The sequence below is a fragment of the Portunus trituberculatus genome, chromosome 39 (assembly GCF_017591435.1).
Source record: "Portunus trituberculatus isolate SZX2019 chromosome 39, ASM1759143v1, whole genome shotgun sequence".
In the NCBI taxonomy this organism is placed as follows: Eukaryota; Metazoa; Arthropoda; class Malacostraca; order Decapoda; family Portunidae; genus Portunus; species Portunus trituberculatus.
The window spans coordinates 5,192,568-5,216,754 of record NC_059293.1 but is presented as its reverse complement, the minus strand read 5'-3'; the positions used below and the strand labels follow the sequence as shown (position 1 = coordinate 5,216,754).

The window sequence follows — 24,187 nt, the reverse complement described above, 5'->3', positions numbered from 1 at the left end:
AAGAGGGTGTGGGCATTAATGGAAGACACATAAGCTTTCCAAGAGGCTCTTTGTGCCTCTTTCAAAACGCGGCGGGCCCGAGCTCGGCAGCGCCGAAAAGCTTCCAGGCACTGCGGGTCCCCACGATGTCGCCGGAGACGAGAGAAAGCTGCCCGTTTCTCTTTCACCGCTGCAGTGCATGCTGCGTTCCACCAAGGAACGGGACGCTTAGTAAAGCGACCTGACGTCCTAGGGATTGTCTGAAGCGCTACTGAAATAAAAAATCGGTAAAATAATCAACAGCCTCAGCACAAGTAGAAAAGTCAGCCAGCGGACGGATAAAAGAGCTAAGGTCTGTGAATCGAGGCCAATCTGCCTTGTCTAAAACCCAGCGTGGGGCCGGGACTGTGGCTCAGATTTCACAGATTCAATAAAATCGGAAAGTGGTCACTACCGTGTAAATCCGGTAGGACCCGCCAATTAAAATCAAGGAAAGAATTAGATGTACAAAGAGAAAGATCGATAGCTGTAAAAGTCCCAGTAGGACTGTGGAAATGTGTAACATCCCAGAATTTAAAACCTCCAATCCCTCATCCTCAATAAAAGAACCGATTAAAACCCCACGAGGATTACTAGCACCTTCATCCCACAATGGGTGACGGCCGTTAAAATCTCCCAACAAAGAAAAGGCGGAGTCAGCTGACGCACCAGGCCGTCAAGCTCACCCCTGGAGACAGGAAGCCGAGGAGGAGATATAAACTGCAGATGGTGTACAGTCGTCCCATAAAGACCTTAACAGCAACCACCTGAAGGGAGAGTTAAGTTGTACCGGGATAACAGGTATATCCTGACGGACTAGAATAGCTGTGCCACCGTGGTGGCCCTGGTCAGGAAAGGAGTGTTAAAAAGGCACGATAGCCAGGAGGACTAGAATAAGTACTATCACCTATCATAGTCTCTTGTAGAGCTACACAGGCTGGAGAGAACTCCGACAGCAAAGCTCGGAGTTCCCCACGAGGCGCGAAGGCCTCTACAGTTCCACTGTAGAAGCTTGAAGACGACTATTTGGGTGCAGTGGACGAGCGAGCCTTTTGAGGCTGCCCGTGACTGACCTGACTAGAAATAATCAAACGACGAGAAGACACCGGGAGTTGAGATGTGCCGGGTCGTTGGACCGCAGCCTTTCGGCTTATCGGTGGGTGATGCGAACTATCATCACTTTTACCGGTCCTCGGAGGACGAAGATCAGGCTGGACTGCACTTTCCGATACAGTGGGTCCACGAGGGACGGCTGTGACAATATCATCGGACGTCTCCATGCTCAGACCGTCCTCATCACAAGAAGCCCGATCTGAGACGGAGGGCGTCACAGAAGGCTGGACAGAAACTACTGGAGCTACCATTGCAGAGCGGTCCCTGGAGGACTCACGATTATGTGCACCGGGAGAAACTTAGACTGTTTAGGCTGAGCTAAATCTATCGACTCCGCAGAGCCGCGGTGCCGTTTGGTCAGGCCCTTCAAAGGCTTAGGCGATACAGGTGGCAAATGGACATCTACTACATGGGTGACTTTGGTCAAGTCCGTATTTTCTCGTCACTTCTAAGAGATGACTCAACCGAGTCATCGGACAAAAGGGCAAACCTATTGGCCAAATGAACAGGACCACCCGCCCCAACAGAGCGAGAGGTAGCAGGAGTTGTCTTCGGACCGGCAGACTCAGCTGAAGAGCGAGCGGCCAATGAAGCATAGGATGTCGCACCAGTACCGTCCTTCTGGCGGTACAGGAGTTCACGGCGGGCGCTACCGAGGCTGATGAACTGACTGTTAGCAAGCTGTAGAATGTCCTGCTCCAGGCGATACCTGGGGCATTGCCTGGAACGTACCTGGTGAGCATCACGGCAATGGAAACAATAAGCTGCACCATTGCAATGCTCCTCTGAATGTGAGTCGAGTGCAGAGCAATTACCACATCGGGAAGCTTCCTTACACGAGCTTTTGCCGTGACCGTACCCATAGCATGAGAAGCACTGAAGAGGGCGAGAAACAAAACGCCTCACCCTAAGATTGATAGGACCGATATTAACACGGTCAGGAAGGGTGGAACCAAAAAGGTGAGAAGGACCATGTTGGAGGAGTTCCTCATCTTAGTCACCTTTTGACTGAGCTAGGACACATTGCTAGTATTTCCTCTTCTGGAAATTCATAAAGATCTTGACTATAAACACAACCTTTACTATAATTAAAGGTGGGATGAGCCTTAACAGTCTCAAACATGCTGTCAGAAGGGCATGGGAGATGTTGCAACATCCTTGCTTGCGTAATATCTTTGCTCGCACTAGCACCCCTTCCATATTTCTTGAGGTTTCCCTCAGGAATCGTGCCGATTTCTTTGGACAGGTACCGGGAGGCATGGATGAAATTCCACGCCCATTTCTATAGTACGCCACAAACCAACGTGGAGGCGGGATCTGGCGGACTTCAGGAACTGAATTCTCTAAATAGTTTTCAAAAACATTTGGGATGTAATCCATGTCACTGTCTGAAATATTACGTGACTGGAGAAATTCAGTTTTAAAGCCATGGCCGGCAAGGGGCAGAGATGCTACATGTTCATAAGCTAAACGGGCTTCATCACATGACATAAACGTTACATAGCAGCGGTTAGAAGGAAAGTCCTTATCATAAACCAGTCGAATGCGAACAACCGTACCATACACCTTGAGAAGTGAGTGCAAGGCGTGATAGGAAAATGATGGATTAACATTTACCATCAAAGAGAGTCATATGCAGCAGAAATGCGTCCCTCAGAAGAACTCCCAGAACAGGAGACTGCTGTGGAGGCCCTTGTGGAGGGAATCCTCCTTCCACTCAGACCTGAAGATGACGTCTCGTGGGCCAGGTCAGCCACCTCACGAGAACCTGAATGTTTTTGTGTTTTCCCATAAAACAGTTACACAAAAATTGGCTCCAGGGGCAAGGAAACCACCTACTGGGACTACAATGGGAGGAGCGCTGGCTGCCGTGGACGGGTACCTCGTCCCCATGCGGACCAGTCGTTTTAAAAAGGCCCCACATGATACGAATGTTTGTCCACGACAGAGCTGAGACCCCCTCCCAAAGCATCCCAGCCTGGACACCCAACCATCCAGCACAGGACGGCCCCTATTGGGCGATCCCTCCAGCGGGTGGCTCCGCTGGTCCACTGGCAGCCTACGTAGGAACCATTTAGTCTGGCCCCTCACTGGCGACCTTACTAGCATGGGTAGCCCTCTCCCCTCGAAAGGGCAGAGCAGGGCCTAAGCCCCTCTAGCCTAGCTCGCCAGGTCACAGGGGCACGCATCCACCTTTCCTAGCAAGGCTCATCTCTGCTTCTGTTAGCCAATCACTCAATCTTTGAGAAGCCTTCACCCTTCATGCCGGATGGGGTGATGGAGGGATGGTTGCTGTACCATTAGGTTGTTGTGTGTGAAGGCTAATGTGGTTCCCATATTTAAGAAGGGAGATAAAACCCTAACGTCTAATTACAGGCCTGTCAGCTTAACTTCAGTTGTGGGTAAATTAATGGAATCAATAATAGCGAAAAACATTAGGGGACACCCAGACAAACACAGCTTGATAAATCAAACACAACATGGATTTACTAAAGGGAAGTTGTGTCTTATAAACTTGTTGAGCTTTTATAGTAGGGTTTATGAGGCGGCAGATAAAGGTGATAATTATGACATTCTATAATTAGATTTCAGTAAAGCCTTGGACAATGTACCTCACCAGAGGCTCTTAAAAATGGTTAAAGCACACGGTATAGAAGATAGAATATTAGGCTGGATTAAAGCGTGGTTAGATGACAGACAACAAAGGGCAGTAATTAATGGATCGAATTCCGAGTGGGGAGAAGTAGTTAGTGGAGTGCCACAGGGTTAAGTTTTAGGGCCATTATTATTTCTAATATATATCAACGACTTGGATAGTGGAATTGATAGTGATATCAGTCAATCTGCGGACAACACAATGATAGGTAGATTAATTAGGTCCAATTCGGATGCCAAGGCTTTGCAGGCTGACTTGGATAGGATGAAAGAATGGACAGATAGATGGCTAATGATGTTCAATATTAACAAGTGCAGGGTACTGAGCGTAGGTAGAGATAATCCAAGCAATAGGTACACGAAAGATAACGTGGCACTAGGAAGTTTCAAGTATGAGAAAGATTTAGGAGTCATAGTTAGCTCCGATCTCGGTACAAGGAAGCAATGTATTGAGACCAGAAATAAGGCGAATAGAGTATTACGTTTCATTTTTAATAAGTGTTAAAAGCAGGAGTCCTGAAGTAATACTAAAATTATACTTGGCACTGGACAGGCCACAACTTGACTATGCGGTACAATTGGTCCCCACATTTCAGGAAGGACATAGCTCTGTTGTTGTCAGTGCAAAGGAGGATGACTAAAAAGATTCAGGGAATGAGGGATATTCCCTACGAAGAGAGACTGAAAAAACTTAATTTGCATTCCTTAAAGAGACGTAGGTTAAGAGGAGACCTGATAGAAGTATTTAAGTGGTATAAGGGTTTTAACAAAGGGGACATGAATGTAATACTTAGGATCAGTAGCGGGGACAGAATCAGAAATAATGGGTTTAAACTTGAAAATTTCAGGTTTAGGAAAGAAATGGGAAGAAACTGGTTTTCAAACAGAGTGGTTGATGAGTGGAACGGTCTCAGTGGTCATGTAGTCAGGGCTGAGTCAATAGGGAGCTTTAAAAGAAGATTAGATAAGTTCATAGATGGGGAAGATAGATGGAATTAGGTAGCTTAAGCACACTCGGACTGCCTCGTATAGGCCTGGCAGCCTCTTGCTGCTTCCCTCTTTTCTAATGTTCTTAAGGCAGGAGTGACGTAGGATTGCTGATTCTCACCATGCTGCAGGGTGGCATGGTCCACTTGAAATGTACCTTGTTGCTGGCTGACTGGCTTGTGGAATAATTTGGCATGATAAATATAGCCTACACTGTGCATAACCACAGCCTTGTATTGTTGGTTATCTGGAATAGTGAGGGAAGGCTGGTAATGGTGAAGGGTCCTTGCCAGCAAGGGAGGAGCTTCTGGTGACTGTGCGGGGATGGAACTTACACGAGCACTGCATTGCCAACAGAGAAAGGATGATCCATGTCTTTGTTAATTTTTGGCCTTCTCATTTTCACATGTATAATGTAGCGCTCGTTGCAATCCTTTCAAATACCAGGAACTGTTTACAGGGACTTCGTGCAAAGGTGTTTTTAGAGTGGGGCCTTCTGCTGGTAACCGTGGGTGGCGTCCAAACAGCAGCAAGTACAGCAGGTATTCTGTGACATCACTTGTGACTGCGTTGATAGTTGAGGCCAGTTGCCAGAGAAATTGTAGGCCAGACTTGCCCTTATGGCACTGTTGATGGTGCGATGAAGCCGTTTGCAAATAAAGTTTCCTTGTGCATAATATGGGCTGGTATATATTAGATGACTGCACAGATGACTTGTGAATTCTGGGCCCTGATATGACAGAATATTCTCTGGAACGCCAAATGGCGAGATATTGGCCATTGAGTGGTAATCAGTCCCAACCTGGTGTCCACGGCACTGAGAAGTTGGTGTACCATCTGTATAATACTTGCTCCTGAATAGCAGCAACATTTTCTTGAACTCAGGGTGACCACCCTGAGAGTGAAGGATGAGAGGAATTGACACGTGGCTTTGGGTTCCAACATCTCATGTCCCTCGTGATTCATCACCTGGCCGTTGCATTCCCGTAACTTTCCTTGCCATTTCTTGGCCAACCAAGGGGGCCAAGCCTTTTCTGTGATGGCGTCACAAAGTTTATCTCCCTCACTGGTGTTGGTTACCATGCTCGCTAAATATTCGGGCTGAGACTGATGAGTGTGCAGTCCAGAGAGACCGTTCATGTGTCCTTGTAGCTTCCCAGGCCTGAGTTTGATGGTGAAGTCATACTCTTCTTGTGGCTGTAGTGGTCTATGATTACCTCAAAGTGGTTACTCAGCAGGTAGGGGCGGAAATAACGAATACCTCAGACCACCCTCAGACATTCCTTCTTCATGGTACTGTAGTTCTCTGAAGGGCTGGGAGTCCAGCTGGCACAGGTTATAATTTTTTTCTTCCTGTCTTATTTCTGGGCAAGGACTACATTGGGCCCCAGGTTGGAGAACTGGTGCAGTGAAGGGGAGGGAGAAATCTGGATAGGCAGCCTTAGGAGGTTGTGTAAGTTCTTGAAAAGCCCTGTCACATTCTGAACTCTTAATAACTTTAAGGGACCCGGCAATCCAGTGGGCCTTTTTTCATCCATTTTTGTTGCCCTTGGCTTGCATAAGGACTTGATCCCACTGGTTTCAATGGTCTATGCCAGTTCTTATCACCTTGAGGTAACTCTGGATCCCGAACTTCACTGCATCCAATGGCAGATGGTTGTGTATGGTTGAGAGAGAGAGAGAGAGAGAGAGAGAGAGAGAGAGAGAGAGAATTATATAACTAGATAATACAAATCTATCAATATAAACATATTAGTGATATATTCTGCATACTATGTCGTGATTGTAGATTTATAAAACAAAATGTAAACATAATGGGATAAGTGTGTGTGTGTGTGTGTGTATACATACCTAGTTGTAGGTATATTACAAGTTCGAGCAGGACTCACAGTGACCTATTTCCATGTCTAATTTCATCCAACTTTTCCTGAAATTTCTGCATACTTTCTACTGTTACAATTTCATCATTCAAACTGTTCCAGATGTCCACTGCCCTAAGTTGAAAAGTAAACTTTTGAATGTTTCTCAGACAGTGACATTTCCTGACCTTAGAGTGTCCTCTTGTCTATCTCCATCTTCAATCAGTGATACCATGCCTTGTCTATCTATCTTTTTTCATATGGTTTGCTATCTTGTACATCATTATTAGATCTTCTCTCTCCTGTCTATCCTTCAAAGTTGGTAATTCCATTTCCTTTGGTCTATCTTAATGTGTGAGTATGGTACCATGCGTTACATGATCAGAAATGGTCTGTGTTGCACACCGTACAGGATTTGATATGTAAATCTACATAGTCCATAAGGCAGTCCAAGGCCTCACTGCACAAACCTAAGTAATAAATGTTAATAATAAACATGAGAGTATTTAAAGTCTTTTTTTATATTTTATGAAATTACAATTGACTTATGTTACTTCAGTACGCTATGAGACAAGTGATAATGGCAAATATTGTATACTCACCCTGGCATATTCAAATGAGAAAACAACATGACCCAAACATAACAAAATGCTATCCCTAAACCTTATTATACATGAGCCTTTTTATTAAAATGAAAAGTAATTGTGATGCATTTTTTGATAAGACACAATCTGCAAATTTATACATAACATAATATTAAAAGCTTTTTGTACTTTTCTAAGTATGCCAATCTAAGTCAGAAACACAAGATAGAGTAAATGCAGCTTGTTCATTACATGCAACCATTTCATAAAACAAGGATATCTGGTAAGTGTCTGCGTCTGATTAATGTCAACAAGTTCAGAGTAACAATCATTTCCCAACATTCTTTATATCTTGTATAATATAGCAGCATTAGAATTTGTTTTGTGAAACTTCCCAAAATAAACTGAACAAAGCCAAACATCCATTATTTTTTTATACTTTAAATAGTGGCACCATTAGGATATCACAAACACAAATATTTCACTTATACATACATATTCAATATATATATGTTTACAATTTACACACATACAAACCAGGTATATGGAAAAGATGGTGCACAATGATTCATTCAAGCCCGAGGTCCCTCCCCCCAGCACAAGCATTACAGCTGAAGTTACATAGCAACCTCATTTGCTACCTTAAATTTTATGCTTACCGAACAGCTATATACACTTGGGAAGAACTATATGCACATTCCCCAATAAAATACCATGGCCAAAAGAACACCTATGGGATGAAAAGCTTTAATCATAGTGAAAGTCACTGCAGATAAAAGGTAAATAAAATCTATATGAAAACCTGCTATATATAGACATATAACGTCTACACACATTAGAAAAATAAACCTAAGAAATAATCAACCTCTCCAAATGTTATGGAAAACATTCCACCTTTTAAAATTTTCAAAGATAGACATATTAACAAAGTGAGCACCAACTCTAATCACATCTCTGTTCAGTGAGTTGGATCAAGCTTCACCATGATTGATCTGAAGGCAAAACATTGGCACATGTAAGCAACAGTGCATGTATCCAGTATTAGGCTGGAGCAGGTCATGTTCTTCTTATGTTGGTCAGTAAGGCTTGCTTTTAAAAAATTAGCTTGGCTGAGGTACTGAGTAAGGCACAGACCACTGGCCATGTCCAAGGATCTATAATCTTAAATATATATATATATATATATATATATATATATATATATATATATATATATATATATATATATATATATATATATATATATATATATATATATATATATATATATATATATATATATATATATATATATATATATATATATATATATATATATATATATATATATATATATATATATATATATATATATATATATATATATATATATATATATATATATATATATATATATATATATATATATATATATATATATATATATATATATATATATATATATATATATATATATATATATATATATATATATATATATATATATATATATATATATATATATATATATATATATATATATATATATATATATATATATATATATATATATATATATATATATATATATATATATATATATATATAATGACAACAAGATAATTTGGTAGTTTTTTTCCATGAAAACTGTGAGAATATTATTCATTGAACCAATGAATGGAGGGCAGAACTCTTCAGCAAGATGAGCCTTAATGCACTCTAAGGGGTACACATACCTTTCTCTTGTTTCCCAACATCACAAAGTGGTATTTACTACTTCAGGCAAATTTTAAGTTCACACTTCCAGCACAACAACGTGTCATTAAAGTTAAATATATGTATCAGCTTAATGAATGACAGCCATGCTATGAAAACATTTGCAAGCAACACTCTTAAAATCCTCTGTAGTCTATTTAATCATTAAACCTTGTCAATATGGTACACAGCTCATTCACTAATGAGCACACTATTCAATATTTACACATATAACCCTCTCCCTATTCTAAGTTTTAAAATACTTCACAGCAAATATAAAAAAAAAATAAATAAATACAAATACAATGGCCAACTGCATAGTATCACCACTGGTGCAGCTGTCATCATCATTATAACCATCATCATCATTATTTTAAGCATCATCATAGTCATCCTCACTATCATTATCTTCAAGATCACAAGGTTGTATAAGTCTTCATGTCTAACAATAGATATGAGCAGCAGTCTGAATTTCACAGGAGAATTCAAAGGTACAGACATCTGGAATATAACAATTTATGCCTTCTACAAATACAAAAATAAGTTTTCCTGTTATGAAGCATACATTAGTAAAACCAAAGTACTAAACCAAAGTAATATAAACTCCTAATCAAACAGTCATACCTAAAACTTCTGACAGTAACAACAAAATTTGCCAGCACATCTTTACACACTTTCATTTACACATTATCTATCCACTTTGGCAAAACTGACTTGGCTTACAGTGGGGGAAAGAAATCAAGAAAAGCTTAAATTTTTAACTAGATGTTTTTGGTGAATGAGGAACAGGAACTGGATCTGTCTTGGGCCGTGTCATGTGAGTCTGTGTAGAGGTTGAGGATATGGCCATGGGGGTGTTGTGTTCGCCAGGCACTGCCTCACACTCAGTGGTGCCTAGTGCAGTGCTTTTTGGTGTGTTTTTATGGGCCTCCATCTTTCCTGCACCTTCATGTTTATGCTTTGGTTGATTAAATGCTTTGCTGCCATCTGTAGCTTTTGTCTGGGATTGACTTTTGTTAGCTGAAGTGAAATTGGGCTTGTGCTGTACTTGCTTGGGCTTCCTGTAATTCACTCCCCCATCATTCCTCTGCCAATGTGTCTGCCCACTTGTATTTCTGCTTCTTGATCCACTGACCTAAAAAATATATAAATATATCTATAATAATCAAAGGAATGAAAAATAATGTTGATTTACTGATGTACTACAATCATATCATTATCAATTATAGTTTGAAGAGCAAGAGGTGACTGTATGAAGCTTGAAGCTGCTGTACAACTGAATCAGTGCATTGAATACCATGGCAGTGCTCTTCCAATCCAGGCAAAGTGTGTGTAACTATGCCATCCCCCATTGTCTCCAGGAAAATATTCAGCATGCATGCATGTGTTGCTGATATACAACATAGGCCTGCTAGCAGAAATTTACCTAATTTCATACATAAAAATATAATTCTCTTTCTCTCTCTACATTAAGGAGAGAGAGAGAGAGAGAGAGAGAGAGAGAGAGAGAGAGAGAGAGAGAGAGAGAGAGAGAGAGAGAGAGAGAGAGAGAGAGAGAGAGAGAGAGAGAGAGAGAGGGGTATTTACTACCTGCACTCTTCAGTAATTCAGTGCCCTTCTGTGTTGACATTTGCAAAGGGAAGCAATTACCTGGTGTCAACAAGCACTACAAAATCACCATGAAACTGTTTTCATTAGTCAATATCAACACACAGCTGTCTAAGACTTACCCTTGAAAAGCTGTGTCCTCCTGAGCTATTCCTGACCCTAGTGTGCTGGTGAGGGTGATAGTCCTTCACAGTGGGGTCCCTGTCACCTTCTGAGGCGCGGCGCTCCCGGCGTCTCACTCCGCTGCAGCCACTTCTTTGGTAGTCATCATGGCTTGCTATCGCTGAACTCTCATTTTCTGATATTGTGCGTGATCGTGCTTTTCTGGCTTCCTTTGCTGCATCATATTCTTCAGGCTGCAAAATCAATTTAAAGTGTCTTTACTCTTTAGTTCCATGAAACCAAAAGAGACTCAACAATTTACTACTTGGATTAAAGAAACTTGTTTGTTTACCAGGAAGTTAAGATTTCGTTTTTTAAGAAATAAAATGAATGAGACAAATAGTATCATCATTATCTAGTTAAGTTTGGATTTTGTTACAAGTGATACATTTTGATAGTGTTAAAATAATGGCCAATTTAAAAACTAATCAAATATATTAATCTTAGAAACCTTTCATCTGCATGAAGAACACTGCAAGAACTTTGGTAATTTTTGAAAGCTTCTAAGTTTCAAAGGAATACATTGACAACCATGATTTATATGATATCCTTGTTAAAAGATATCATCTACCCCTTCAAGAGTAATGTGTTTGGCACATACACAACTATATCTACATATTGCTTTCCTTTTTTTTTTTTGACAATCCATACTTATACTTACTGTTGAATAAAATTGCCTCAATTCACAATATGCTGTACAACAGACACTTAGAAACTGTGATGCAGTGAGGATCAACACTTTCATTCTTAAAAGGCCTAAGGGCAAACTACGGCCCACAGCCAAAGGAATGAAGACGGCCTGACAAATATTAGTAAATTTGAAAGAGGAAGTTATTAAACAATGCCAAATAGCATTGTGAGCATTTTGTTTTCCTCCCGCAAGTGTGCACATGCATGTGAGTGTTTTTTTCTTTAGAAGCCTTTAATTTTGTATTTTAAATGTTAATGATTTTGGATTAATATAGTATGTGGCCCTGTAAGATTGTGGTTTTCTTTTAATGTGGCTCTAGCACTGAGAACTTTGCCCACCCCTGTTTTAGATTGTCACTTGCTTTAGAAATATAAGATCTCTATCAGTCTATCCACTGTAATAACATATTCTGAAGAAGTAGGAATCCTAAACAGGTGCTTGTTCATTCACACCAGTATCTTCTCATATCATTAACCTCTAGACCACTGAGGGGAAAGGAAAGATCCACAATGATCACATGTGTATGAGTTACTAGTGCAGCCTGCTTGGGTTCCTGCATCAGAACCCAACCACACATCACTTATCTTTATTGCTTTACATCAGTGTCATCATAACTTCAAATCAAAGACGGGAAAACTGCTGCTTACATGAATGATCGTTGCACTTCAGAGCTGCATGGCACAGTTACATAAATGATTACTGTCAGCGTTGTTATTCAAAATTACATTATCTTCCATCTATCTACTTAAATCTCTTACCCACATCTATCAACTACAACAAAAAATCTAGCTCAGAGAAAACTAAAAGTACTTACCATTTCAACTCTAAAATCTTCTATGCTTTTATATTTTGACACTCTTTCCTTGAGTCGGTCTTGCACAACTAGATTATTGCTATTTCTATAATATTTGAGAAATGCCCAAAACTTTTCCAATCCATAAAGCTGCCCATAATCCATATCTCGCATTGTTTCCTCTTGGAAGTCATTATAAATTTCATCTCTGTAGTGCTTCTCAAGGCCATAACTGTAGAAGCGAAAGAGACACTCCAAGCCATATCTGGAACCACAGAGCAGAACATTAACAACTGTAGTGCTAATATGTGTGTGTGTGTGTGTGTGTGTGTGTGTGTGTGTGTGTGTGTGTGTGTGTGTGTGTGTGTGTGTGTGTGTGTGTGTGTGTGTGTGTTTTCACTGTTTGATCTGCTGCAGTCTCTGACGAGACAGCCAGACGTTACCCTACGGAACGAGCTCAGAGCTCATTGTTTTCGATCTTCGGATAGGTCTGAGACCAGGCACACCCCACACACCGGGACAACAAGGTCACAACTCCTCGATTTACATCCCGTACCTACTCACTGCTAGGTGAACAGGGGCTACACGTGAAGGGAGACACACCCAAATATCTCCACCCGGCCGGGGAATCGAACCCCGGTCCTCTGGCTTGTGAAGCCAGTGCTCTAACCACTGAGCTACCGGGCGTGTGTGTGTGTGTGTGTTTGATCTGTTTGATCTGCTGCAGTCTCTGACGAGACAGCCAGACGTTACCCTACGGAACGAGCTCAGAGCTCATTATTTCCGATCTTGGGATAGGTCTGAGACCAGGCACACACCACACACCGGGACAACAAGGTCACAACTCCTCGATTTACATCCCGTACCTACTCACTGCTAGGTGAACAGGGGCTACGTGAGGAGGACACCCAAATATCTCCACCCGGCCGGGGAATCGAACCCGGTCATCTGGCTTGTGAAGCCAGCGCTCTAACCACTGAGCTACCGTGTGCCGTGTGTGTGTGTGTGTGTGTGTGTGTGTGTGTGTGTGTGTGTGTGTGTGTGTGTGTGTGTGTGTGTGTGTGTGTGTGTGTGTGTGTGTGTGTGTGTGTGTGTGTGAATTCACTGTTTGATCTGCTGCAGTCTCTGACGAGACAGCCAGGCGTTACCCTGGAACGAGCTCAGAGCTCATTATTTCGATCTTGGGATAGGTCTGAGACCAGGCACACACCACACCGGGACAACAAGGTCACAACTCCTCGATTTACATCCGTACCTACTCACTGCTAGGTGAACAGGGCTACGTGAGGAGACACACCAGTATCTCCACCCGGCCGGGAATCGAACCCTGGTCATCTGGCTTGTGAAGCCAGCGCTCTAACCACTGAGCTACCGAGCCGTGTGTGTGTGTGTGTGTGTGTGTGTGTGTGTGTGTGTGTGTGTGTGTGTGTGTGTGTGTGTGTGTGTGTGTGTGTGTGTGTGTGTGTGTGTGTGTGTGTGTGTGTGTGTGTGTGTGTGTGTGTGTGTGTGTGTGTGTGTGTGTGTGTGTGTGTGTGTGTGTGTGTGTGTGTGTGTGTCACTGTTTGATCTGCTGCAGTCTCTGACGAGACAGCCAGACGTTACCCTACGGAACGAGCTCAGAGCTCATTATTTCCGATCTTGGGATAGGTCTGAGACCAGGCACACACCACACACCGGGACAACAAGGTCACAACTCCTCGATTTACATCCGTACCTACTCACTGCTAGGTGAACAGGGCTACACGTGAAAGGAGACACACCCAAGTATCTCCACCCGGCCGGGAATCGAACCCCGGTCATCTGGCTTGTGAAGCCAGCGCTCTAACCACTGAGCTACCGAGTGTGTGTGTGTGTGTGTGTGTGTGTGTGTGTGTGTGTGTGTGTGTGTGTGTGTGTGTGTGTGTGTGTGTGTGTGTGTGTGTGTGTGTGTGTGTGTGTGAGAGAGAGAGAGAGAGAGAGAGAGAGAGAGAGAGAGAGAGAGAGAGAGAGAGAGAGAGAGAGAGAGAGAGAGAGAGAGAGAGAGAGAGAGAGAGAGAGAGAGAGAGAGAGAGAGAGAGAGAGAGAGAGAGAGAGAGAGAGAGAGAGAGTGTCGAAGAGTGATTATAATGGATTTTTTAATGAATAACAAGTTTCAAAATATTTGTAAAAAATAGCCCTCAAATATATTAACATCCAATAACTTATCTCAGTTTACACCTTGGCATAAATTACAGCAAAGCCATAAGCAAGACGACAGTCTGGTGCTCACAACTTTCACCTTTGTTCACAAGTCATGCTATCATTGAACTCTTCCCAGCAAAACTAAAATAATTGCAGTACCTAGTAACAGGAAACTTACCTGTATCCAACTCTGGCATCTTCATTAGCCAATCTTCTGAACTCTTCATACATTTTTCTGTTGAAGTGTTGTCGAAGGAAGAAAGACCAAAAACGATACAAGGTGTTCATTTCTGCACTTTGGCCAATGCCAAGTCTTTTGCGCTCTGCAAAAAAAGGCAAAAGCTCATTGGTATTTGCTGTGAAGACAACTACATATGTTTCTATTACTATACTTATAATGAGATTTTCAATATCCTATCTTGCATTGATGCTTGGAAGGCTTACATTCCTGATAGCATCCTTATTGTGCTGTGCTTACATCTTTCCTGATATAACCTTTCTATATTTGTCAACATATATCCTTTCTCTCTGCTGGAGGTTTGCTGTATTCAACCTATGTCTAAGAAGGGTGACATCTGTCCTTAAAACTATCAATCAATGATTTTAATTTCCAACTCTGAGTATCCTTAACAGTAAAACTGATGCCTCTATCTGCTCACAGCCTTCTTTATAATCATCCATATGAATTCCACAGAATCAATCACACTAGTTATTTAACCCCTTCCCGGCGGAGGACTTATATATAGATGTTTTGTCGGATCGTCTATATATAGATGCTTGTTCTTATTTTACTGCACTAAGTTGTAGTGTCGTCTATATATAGACGATTCCTTACAAATAACAAAATTCATAAAATAAATAATTACTTGGCATCTTAACTACCCAAACACTGGTCAAAATGGCCTCTCAAGGCCGGTCACTGCTTGTGCTTTGTTGATGGTGGATGTACTACACATTGAAGCTAATACTGGAAATTTTTGCATTATTTAAACTTTTTTTTTTTTTTATCATTAGTCTATCATGTCTAAAAGAAAGAACTGTACCACACACCCTCCTTTTAGATTTTTTTGTTTTTTCTCTTTCTCCTACTTTCCTCTTAACAGGGCCTGGCAACCAGCGGGATTTTTTTTTTTCCAACACTTTGTTTTCCCTTGGCCAGTGCCCTTGTAATGTAAAAAAAAAAAAAAAAAAAAAACACGCCAGCAACGTTGCCTACAAATGAATAGTACAAAACAATTACGTATGTGAAAAAATACGAAGAAAAGTGGAAGTAAATTACGTACATCCAGGTACAAGTCCTGGATGTGAGTAAGTAAAACATTCAAACAAACATATTAACATATATTACCACCAATGAAACACAAACAACACTTACATATAGATTCAATTGTTTGTTTAGTTTTGCGGCAGAGTCTATATATAGATGTCAATCAGGAGTAACCATTTGCGGGGAAACTATATTTAGATGAATGGATAAAAGTAGGTAGCGTCTATATATAGACAATTTTTTATTTGGTAGTTCACTCATCTGCCCTGCCGCCGGGAAGGGGTTAATCGTCTTCTTACTGAATTCTGTTTTGGTAACTGAGATTTACCAAATGCTAGAGGCTGCCATAAATCTTTAGTCTCTAAACATTCCAGTCTTGTTCCCACACTAATAATGAGAGACAATGAGAAACACTTGCCACAGGCAAGTGTTTCTCATTTGATTCCCATCAGCAGACCTGAGGGAAACCTTTTAAAAGACATATATCAAAGTAATGGAAGGAAGTAATCCAACTAATACAATAAGCTCCACAGTACACTGCTTCCCCTCAACCTTTACAACATACCTTTTAAACATCTGGCCCGGTACTTGTGATAAACTTGCTGTGTGAATCCATTTTCCTTGAGCAGAGAATGTGAAGGATGTTGGAAAGTGGGCAAAGAACCAGGAAGAGATCCATAGGACCCATAGCTGCTACCAAAACTGCTAGAGAGCTGATTCTCATTTGGACTTGCATTCAATTCACTGCAAAGGAAGAATACAGGGATTATAGAATACGTCTGTAACTAATACAATCAAAGAGCAGGAACATTTCCTCAACAATGAGAGTTGGGTCAGACCTTAAAGATCCTGAATGAGTAGCACAACCAGAACTGCAAGAAAGGAACATGTGAGTGTGTATACACTGGGAAGGAGAACATACTATTGTTGACTAACATGCTCATATATGACTGTGGAAGTGAATGCAATGTAACTGGACAGAGTGGCCTGGTTCCACTGAATGTGGTAGTGTGACTGATAATAAATAGTATGCAATCCTGAAATAAATATATAAATTGTGGTTTACCTAGAGCAGTGAATTTAAACCAATTTTCCATGAGTAAGGGAGAAGTGCACCACAGATTGTTCAGAAATTCAGACAACTGATAATATAAGTAGCACCAAATGTAAGAGTAAAAAGTTGATGTGCTTTGTGAAATTGGATGGAACAAAAAGGTTGTTGAAGAATCAATCAACAAATAATATCTTTAGTTCTGTTGTTAATAATTTATTTGAGGCTCTATTACAAAAAATAAGGAGAATAAATTTAACTTTTTAGTTATCAAGAAAAGATTTGAGGAGAAATGTCACTACATATAATCAATGAATACTTTATAGACTTACAATGAAAGTAATTGAGAAAAAAAATACAACTTTTGTCTACTAAAAATTATTTACTGAATTGATGAAAGTTTCTCTCAAGATCTTTTCCACTAATTTTCATTATAATGCTGTGGTTTGCAATCTGGGAATCACTTATCTCCCAAAGTCAATATCACAAATCTCATGGATAAGGGAAAAGCCTAGATACATGTTGATCAATTCCTGAAACTTTGATATTGTGATGCTGTTAAAGATCACAACTCATAAGGTGGGTTGTGTTGCATAAATAATGAACCAAGAGGAACGATGCAAAAATAATGAGAGGAAAGTGTGAGTGTTGGCAAGATATACCTGACTGAGTTTGTGCGTGGCTTGTGTTCGCGAGAGTCCATGACCCATCCCACATGACTCTCCACCGGTGGATTGTGAGAGTGACGGGTCTTCTTCTTGCGAGGTGTCCGCTGGTCAACATTGGCCTTGTCCTTCACCACTGGGAAGAAACGAGCTGCCTTGCGTGACCTCGGTGTCTTTGGAGTGGGAGGTACAATTTCTTCATATGCTTCATTTGCTCCCTGATAAAAAAAATTTCATTAACATATTTAAAGTACAGGATTTTCAAGGGTATATGATATATATGATGCATTCTGCTTAATATAAACCATGAGTCAGCAAAATCAGTAGCACATAGACATGTTTCTACCTAGTATACTGTCATTACAATTTAAGATAACCAATTTATCTTCAGCCTGTACAAGGAGAACAAGTTGTACCCTGATATTGTTGTGAGGTTAGTCACATCTCATCACTTTTCCAAAATGAGTTTGTGCAAAAAATCATATTTTACAAAACATTGAGATGATAAAGCAAAGAAAATAAATAAGATTATCATTCACTTCTGTAGAGACACCAGCAGTAAGGAACATGAACCATGAGCAGAATGCCTAAGCAACAACCAAAAGGTGTTTGGTGCAGAATGAAACACTTATTGATAAAATACTGAAATCCCACATGAACTATTACGAGAACACTTGTTAGTAAGAACAAAACCTTTCATTAATATTGTTATACTGTAGTACGAGTTGAAATTACATACAGGTCCAATTCTCCACAACAATGGAATGAAAGGAGCTCAATTATTACAGTTCTCATGGCTGGCACCGGCAGTAGTTCATACATCACTAGCCATAATGCTCCCTGAATGGTGAAAACAAACCCAGCATTGGAACACTTATGTCTTCTCTGATGACTATTGCTAGTGTGCAGTGTGTGTGTTTATGTCAGACTACTGGGATTCATTCAGCCTCGAGAGAGAGAGAGAGAGAGAGAGAGAGAGAGAGAGAGAGAGAGAGAGAGAGAGAGAGAGAGAGAGAGAGAGAGAGAGAGAGAGAGAGAGAGAGAGAGAGAGAGAGAGAGAGAGAGAGAGAGAGAGAGAGAGAGAGAGAGAGAGAGAGAGAGAGAGAGAGAGAGAGAGAGAGAGAGAGAGAGAGAGAGAGAGAGAGAGAGAGAGAGAGAGAGAGAGAGAGAGAGAGAGAGAGAGAGAGGGGACCTTAAGACACTCACTCACTATACAGATGCAAGGGGAGGGTATAAGTAGAGCATGTCTCTTCTCTCATCCATGTTTCATATCGGGAGAAAAGAGACAGGTGTGTTAGCATACCTGCAGAAGGTGTAGGGGAGGGGGAGGGGGAGGGACCTCTTGGTTAGCAGGGACAGGTGGGTGATGAGGTTGCAAGGAATCCATCACCTCTTGGCTGATGACGGTTACCTGCTGGGTGATGCCTCCACTCTTGTCATTCACCTGTGGGAACTAAACACAGCATATTAATGTATTACAATTGGAAAATAATTGGTACCTGTAATAAACACTCAAATCCCAAGCAGTGCTATGATTCTCCTCATTGTGTTCTAGACACATTCCATGAAATCAAACAGTATCTCAAGGTGCCCTCATCAGCCATGTATGGTGCCACATATAAACTTGCTTGGGTGATAGTAAATCTAGTTATGAAGTTAGTGGTAGTAAAGATACATCTTAAAGAATTATTTACAACACCTCTTCTATCTCTTTAAATTACTTTCATGATATGAAATGATTTAGTACATTTTTCCTTGTATTCTTTGTTTAGATTGTTCTACTCAAAATTGGTGCTGAACTGGGGACCTGCTCATCTCTTTTTTTCATCCCCTCAAATAGAGATGGGAATTAACAGGCACAGGTTTGATTTGCTTTCAAGAGGTGACTTCAATTCTGTGGATAAGTGGTGACTGGTAGAGTTCATCTCCACTGTTGGGAGTGCAGTTTTGTGGAGCACTCACAGTAGTCTTGATAAGAGGGATGGAGTCTTGTCAAAGGGACTACTGGGAATCTTAGGGTCTTATAATGTTCTCCCTTAATATATGGTTAATGGAGAAATATTCTCAGCAACCTGTTCAAGGTAGGCCTGGCTGTCAGCAACTGATGTGAGGTGACAACTGGCATGAAAACAGTTGCCTTAATTTCTGAGGCACTAAGGTGTCTCAGCCCAACCCACACCACAGTGAATCACTTCTTGGTAATATAATCCAGGCACAAATCTCTCATATCTTAGTTTACTGTGGTTCTAAGCATCCCAGTGTTTCAAGGCAATCCTTAGTCAGCTGTTGTCATCAAGAATCCTATCACGGCCATGCCTTGATGGGGCAGCTCTTATGGACAGTCTTGAGGTATATACAAGATTTTTTTTTTTTTTTCATGTTACGGCCTATAGCACCTGTAAGTATACTTGAAGAGTATGTATGGGGAGCGCTGTTCAGTTTCCACCCATTAGTGGCGCAGGCAATTTTTTTTTTATTGTGGTATCCAATATTAGGGGTTGTATCACCACCAAGCGCATCTTTGGTGTAATCACCTAGAAACTGGGTATCATGACATGAAGGTAACTTTAAACCACTTGACAAATGGCAAAGTTTCAAGGTGGTACATGGTGGGATTCGAACCTACGCGTGGATGTCTGCCTGATCCCTCGCTCACCACCTTATACACTACACCACTGCCTCCCTAAAAGATGAACTGACACATGTAATTTGCATTTTAAAGCCTAGTAATAAGTGATGAGTTTAGGCCAACTGGATCTATAATAAGTAGGTAAATGTTATGTGAAATTACATATGACTTAACTGAAAACAAGGAATGTCAGTATAGAGGAACCTCATTTATCTATCACTTAACAATCTAAGTGCTCAACAAATAATTTGGAGAGAGAGAGAGAGAGAGAGAGAGAGAGAGAGAGAGAGAGAGAGAGAGAGAGAGAGAGAGAGAGAGAGAGAGAGAGAGAGAGAGAGAGAGAGAGAGAGAGAGAGAGAGAGAGAGAGAGAGAGAGAGAGAGAGAGATTCTAGCAATTCAGCACTTTTAATGAACCAGTTTTATCCTATCTCTTTCAATCTTACTTAATCAAACCTTGATCTTATCCTTCTCTGCTTAATAATCCTAAAAATTTTATATATTACCCTTACTACATCCCTTATACCCACAATATAATTCTACCAAATCTTTTCTTAATGGCTATCAAATGTAAACCTAAAGTATTGATTTCCATTTGTATGGGATATTATGCATCCCTTATGTCCTTTAGGCCATTGTCCTTTATAGAAACTCTAACACCTTTACATCTCCCCTTATAATACTATAACCAGAACTGCACAGGGTAATGGTCTTACTTAACATCTGAAACTAAAGGTGTAGTCTATTCACTGTGCTCTATTTCATATCACTGATATATATCTATTCTGATTTCAGTGATCTGCATCATGGTATGTGTGATAGAATCTGGAGATGGATTAAAGCAGATAACACTTGCTGAAGCTGCTGGTGATGCCCACATTACCAGCTGAGCAACCTTTACTGGTAATATTTAAGGAAATCAGTATGCTTGTCAGTAAACCCACAGTTGTAGACTTGAAGTATTTATTCTGGATGTTTCGAAGGCCACTGCCTTCATCAAAACGTCCAGAATAAATACTTTAAGTCTACAACTGTGGATTTACTGATGAGTTTGTATTCACGATAGTGTGATATTCCATCCCCAAAATCAGTATGGATTTTTTTTGCCCTGAACAAATCCAGATCAATGTTGTAAAATTGATCAGTGCTATGAATAGAAGATGCTTTAACCTCTTCACTCTGGGCAAAGAATATAGCTCCTGACACCATATCCGGGCTGGGTGGGAGTGGGGAGATACCCGATTCAGAGGCAGCTCTCTCTCTCTCTCTCTCTCTCTCTCTCTCTCTCTCTCTCTCTTCCCCCTCTACTGAAATAAAGCTGATGGTAGGTGATTCTTTTATAATAGGTACATACAATAAGAAATAAACACAAAATTTATAGAAAAAATTATATACTGTCTTCTTAAGGCCATTTTCTGAAGATGACAAACAAGAGAAAACTTTAATTTTTATAGTAACTAATCTATTGGTACCATAAAAATATTAGAAAATAAAAAAAATAATTTCCAGCATGGAGCATCAGTACTTATCCTGATAGAAGAGACTCATACACCTTTGTAAGAATGATGAAAGTCAAGTATGCCATCATATCATATACGACCTACATTCTGAGAGACCTATACATTATCCAGGAAAGAAAACACACCAACAGCCATGACACCATATGCGTGTCATCGGATATGTCATGAGCACCCCGATGAAAAAATACGCGCCATCACACGTAGGTTAGAATCCCACCATGTATCGCCTTGAAACTTTGCCATTTGTTGAGTGGCTGAAAGTTACCTACATGTCACCATGATACCTATGTTGTAGGTGTTTACACCAAAGATGCACTTTGGTGGTGATATGGCCTAATATAGGTACCACTATAAATATAATTGCCTGCGCCATTAATGGGTGGAAGCTGAACAGCACTTCCCATACATACTCTTCAAGTATACCTACAGGTGCTATAGGCTACAAAAAAATTAAATAATAATAAATAAATAAATAAATAAATAAGTAAATAAATAAATAAATAAATAAATCACTCTTTCAAAAATTCCAGTCATCTCTCAGAAGCAAATAAGGAATTGATGTTTGAGCAGTTTATCATGGGCTGAAAGACACCATTTTGCCCTGGCTACTTCCCTTGAAGGATCCAAGTCTGCCATAGAGGCACATAAACTTTTCTTAAACTTTGCCACAATGGAGAGGAATATTATGACAAAATTGCACAAAAATGGAAAATTTCTTCAGTATGACCATTACCAATAAAAGCAACATAAATCAAAGGTAATCATTTGTTACTCACCCACTCATTGCCTTCCCACAAGTCTTGCTCATAGTAATAGAGTCCATCATTGATGACCTTTGCCAGTTCTTGAGTTATTTTGGTGCGACTTGTCCAGTCACCTGTCCTGTCGTAACCTCCATGCTTGGGAGGCCGTGTGGTGACAGAAGTGCTGGCTGCTGGGCCGGTGGTATTTGCTGAGCCAGTAGAGTTTGCCGCACCACCCGCAGCAGAGGGTGGAGACTGTGTCACAATAAGCAACTTGTACACATCTTGATCACTAATTTCATAATCACTTTCTTCATCATCAGACCTGTTGGAAAAAAGAAAACAATGCACTTATCACTGATACCCTGTTGCAAAAATCATAAGAAAAGGTTGCTTGATATACCAAGATTTTGTCATTAATACCTTAAAAGGCATTCCTTCACTGTACCAAACAGGTGTCTTACTGCTTTACAGTGTAATGGAGACTAAGCATATACAGAATATGAATTTATCAACAAATAGTTAAAGATTAGATAAGAAATGCAGGAGTGCAAAAGACTTGTGCTGTGCTGTTATGATGTTATGATCATGATGGCTCCCTCCAACTGTTCTCTGTAATAGCACCTCCATGCCACCACATTGCCTCACATGGTACAGCTTCCAAACAAGTGTGACTCCTTTAGTCCTTCAAATTCCTCTCATACAGCTATAGATTCCTTTCATAATAAAGCTTTTGAACCTACCCTCAATACAGATTCTTAACCTCTTCAAACTGGAGGCCTCAAAGACGCATGGTGCTGATACATGGCGTAGGCCTGCCAGTGGTAACTAACCTGATATCTGATGTAGAAATACAATTCTTTCTCTCCCTCTCTCTCTCTCACATTGAGAGAGAGAGAGAGAGAGAGAGAGAGAGAGAGAGAGAGAGAGAGAGAGAGAGAGAGAGAGAGAGAGAGAGAGAGAGAGAGAGAGAGAGAGAGAACTAAGGGACATCGACTGTGAGCATTCTTCAGTAATCCAACCACTGTCAGTGTTGACATTCATTTATGTGCGTGCGTGCGTGCACACACACACACACACACACACACACACACACACACACACACACACACACACACACACACACACACACACACACACACACAAATCTGTAAGTAATGTAGTGGTTAGCACGCTCTACTCACAATCGAGAGGGCCAGATTCAAGTCCCGGTGCGGTGCGGCGAGGCAAATGGGCAAGCCTCTTAATGTGTGGCCCCTGTTCACCTAGCAGTAAGTAGGTACGGGAGGTAACTCAAGGGAGTGTGGCCTCGCTTTCCCTGTGTGTGATGTGTGTTGTGGTCTCAGTCCTACCCGAAGATCGGTCTATGAGCTCTGAGCTCGCTCCGAAATGGGGAAGACTGGCTGGGTGACCAGCAGGCCACCGAGGTGAAATACACACACACACACACACACACACACACACACACACACACACACACACACACACACACACCGCGTAGTGTAGTGGTTAGCACGCTCGACTCACACTCGAGAGGGTCCGGGTTCGAGTCCCGGAGGCAGCGAGGCAAATGGGCAAGCCTCTTAATGTGTAGCCCCTGTTCACCTAGCAGTAAATAGGTACGGGATGTAACTCGAGGGGTTGTAGCCTCGCTTTCCCGGTGTGTGGAGTGTGTTGTGGTCTCAGTCCTACCTGAAGATCGGTCTATGAGCTCTGAGCTCGCTCCGTAATGGGGAAGACTGGCTGGGTGACCAGCAGATGACCGAGGTGAATTACACCGGTACCACTAACTAGTGTAATATGCAAGATGTGTGAAAGAATAATAAAGAAACAATGGATCGAGTTCCTTGAAGACAACAAATATCAAATAGCCAATTTAGTTTTAGAAAAAGACGGTCGTGTGTAACTAATTTACTGAGTTTCTATTCTAGAATAGTTGATAGAGTACAA

The 24,187-nt window shown here is 41.1% G+C and overlaps 1 protein-coding gene across 4 annotated transcripts in view; it reads right to left on the bottom strand.

The window, feature by feature from the left end:
• Positions 1 to 8,787: 8,787 nt before the first annotated feature.
• LOC123515633 (la-related protein 1-like) overlaps positions 8,788 to 24,187 on the bottom strand; it is a 149,499-nt gene continuing 134,099 nt past the window's right edge. For 3 of the 4 annotated variants that reach the window (XM_045274433.1, XM_045274436.1, XM_045274437.1), the window contains exons 10-17: positions 22,271 to 22,562; positions 18,651 to 18,800; positions 17,345 to 17,565; positions 16,197 to 16,375; positions 14,543 to 14,687; positions 12,226 to 12,469; positions 10,681 to 10,914; positions 8,788 to 10,085 (exon numbers count right to left, since the gene is read on the bottom strand). In XM_045274433.1, the coding sequence (XP_045130368.1) occupies positions 9,708 to 10,085; positions 10,681 to 10,914; positions 12,226 to 12,469; positions 14,543 to 14,687; positions 16,197 to 16,375; positions 17,345 to 17,565; positions 18,651 to 18,800; positions 22,271 to 22,562 (1,843 nt within the window). In that variant the 3' untranslated portion in view covers positions 8,788 to 9,707. The remainder of the gene's footprint in view (positions 10,086 to 10,680; positions 10,915 to 12,225; positions 12,470 to 14,542; positions 14,688 to 16,196; positions 16,376 to 17,344; positions 17,566 to 18,650; positions 18,801 to 22,270; positions 22,563 to 24,187) is intronic. The other variant, XM_045274435.1, reaches the window with a different exon arrangement.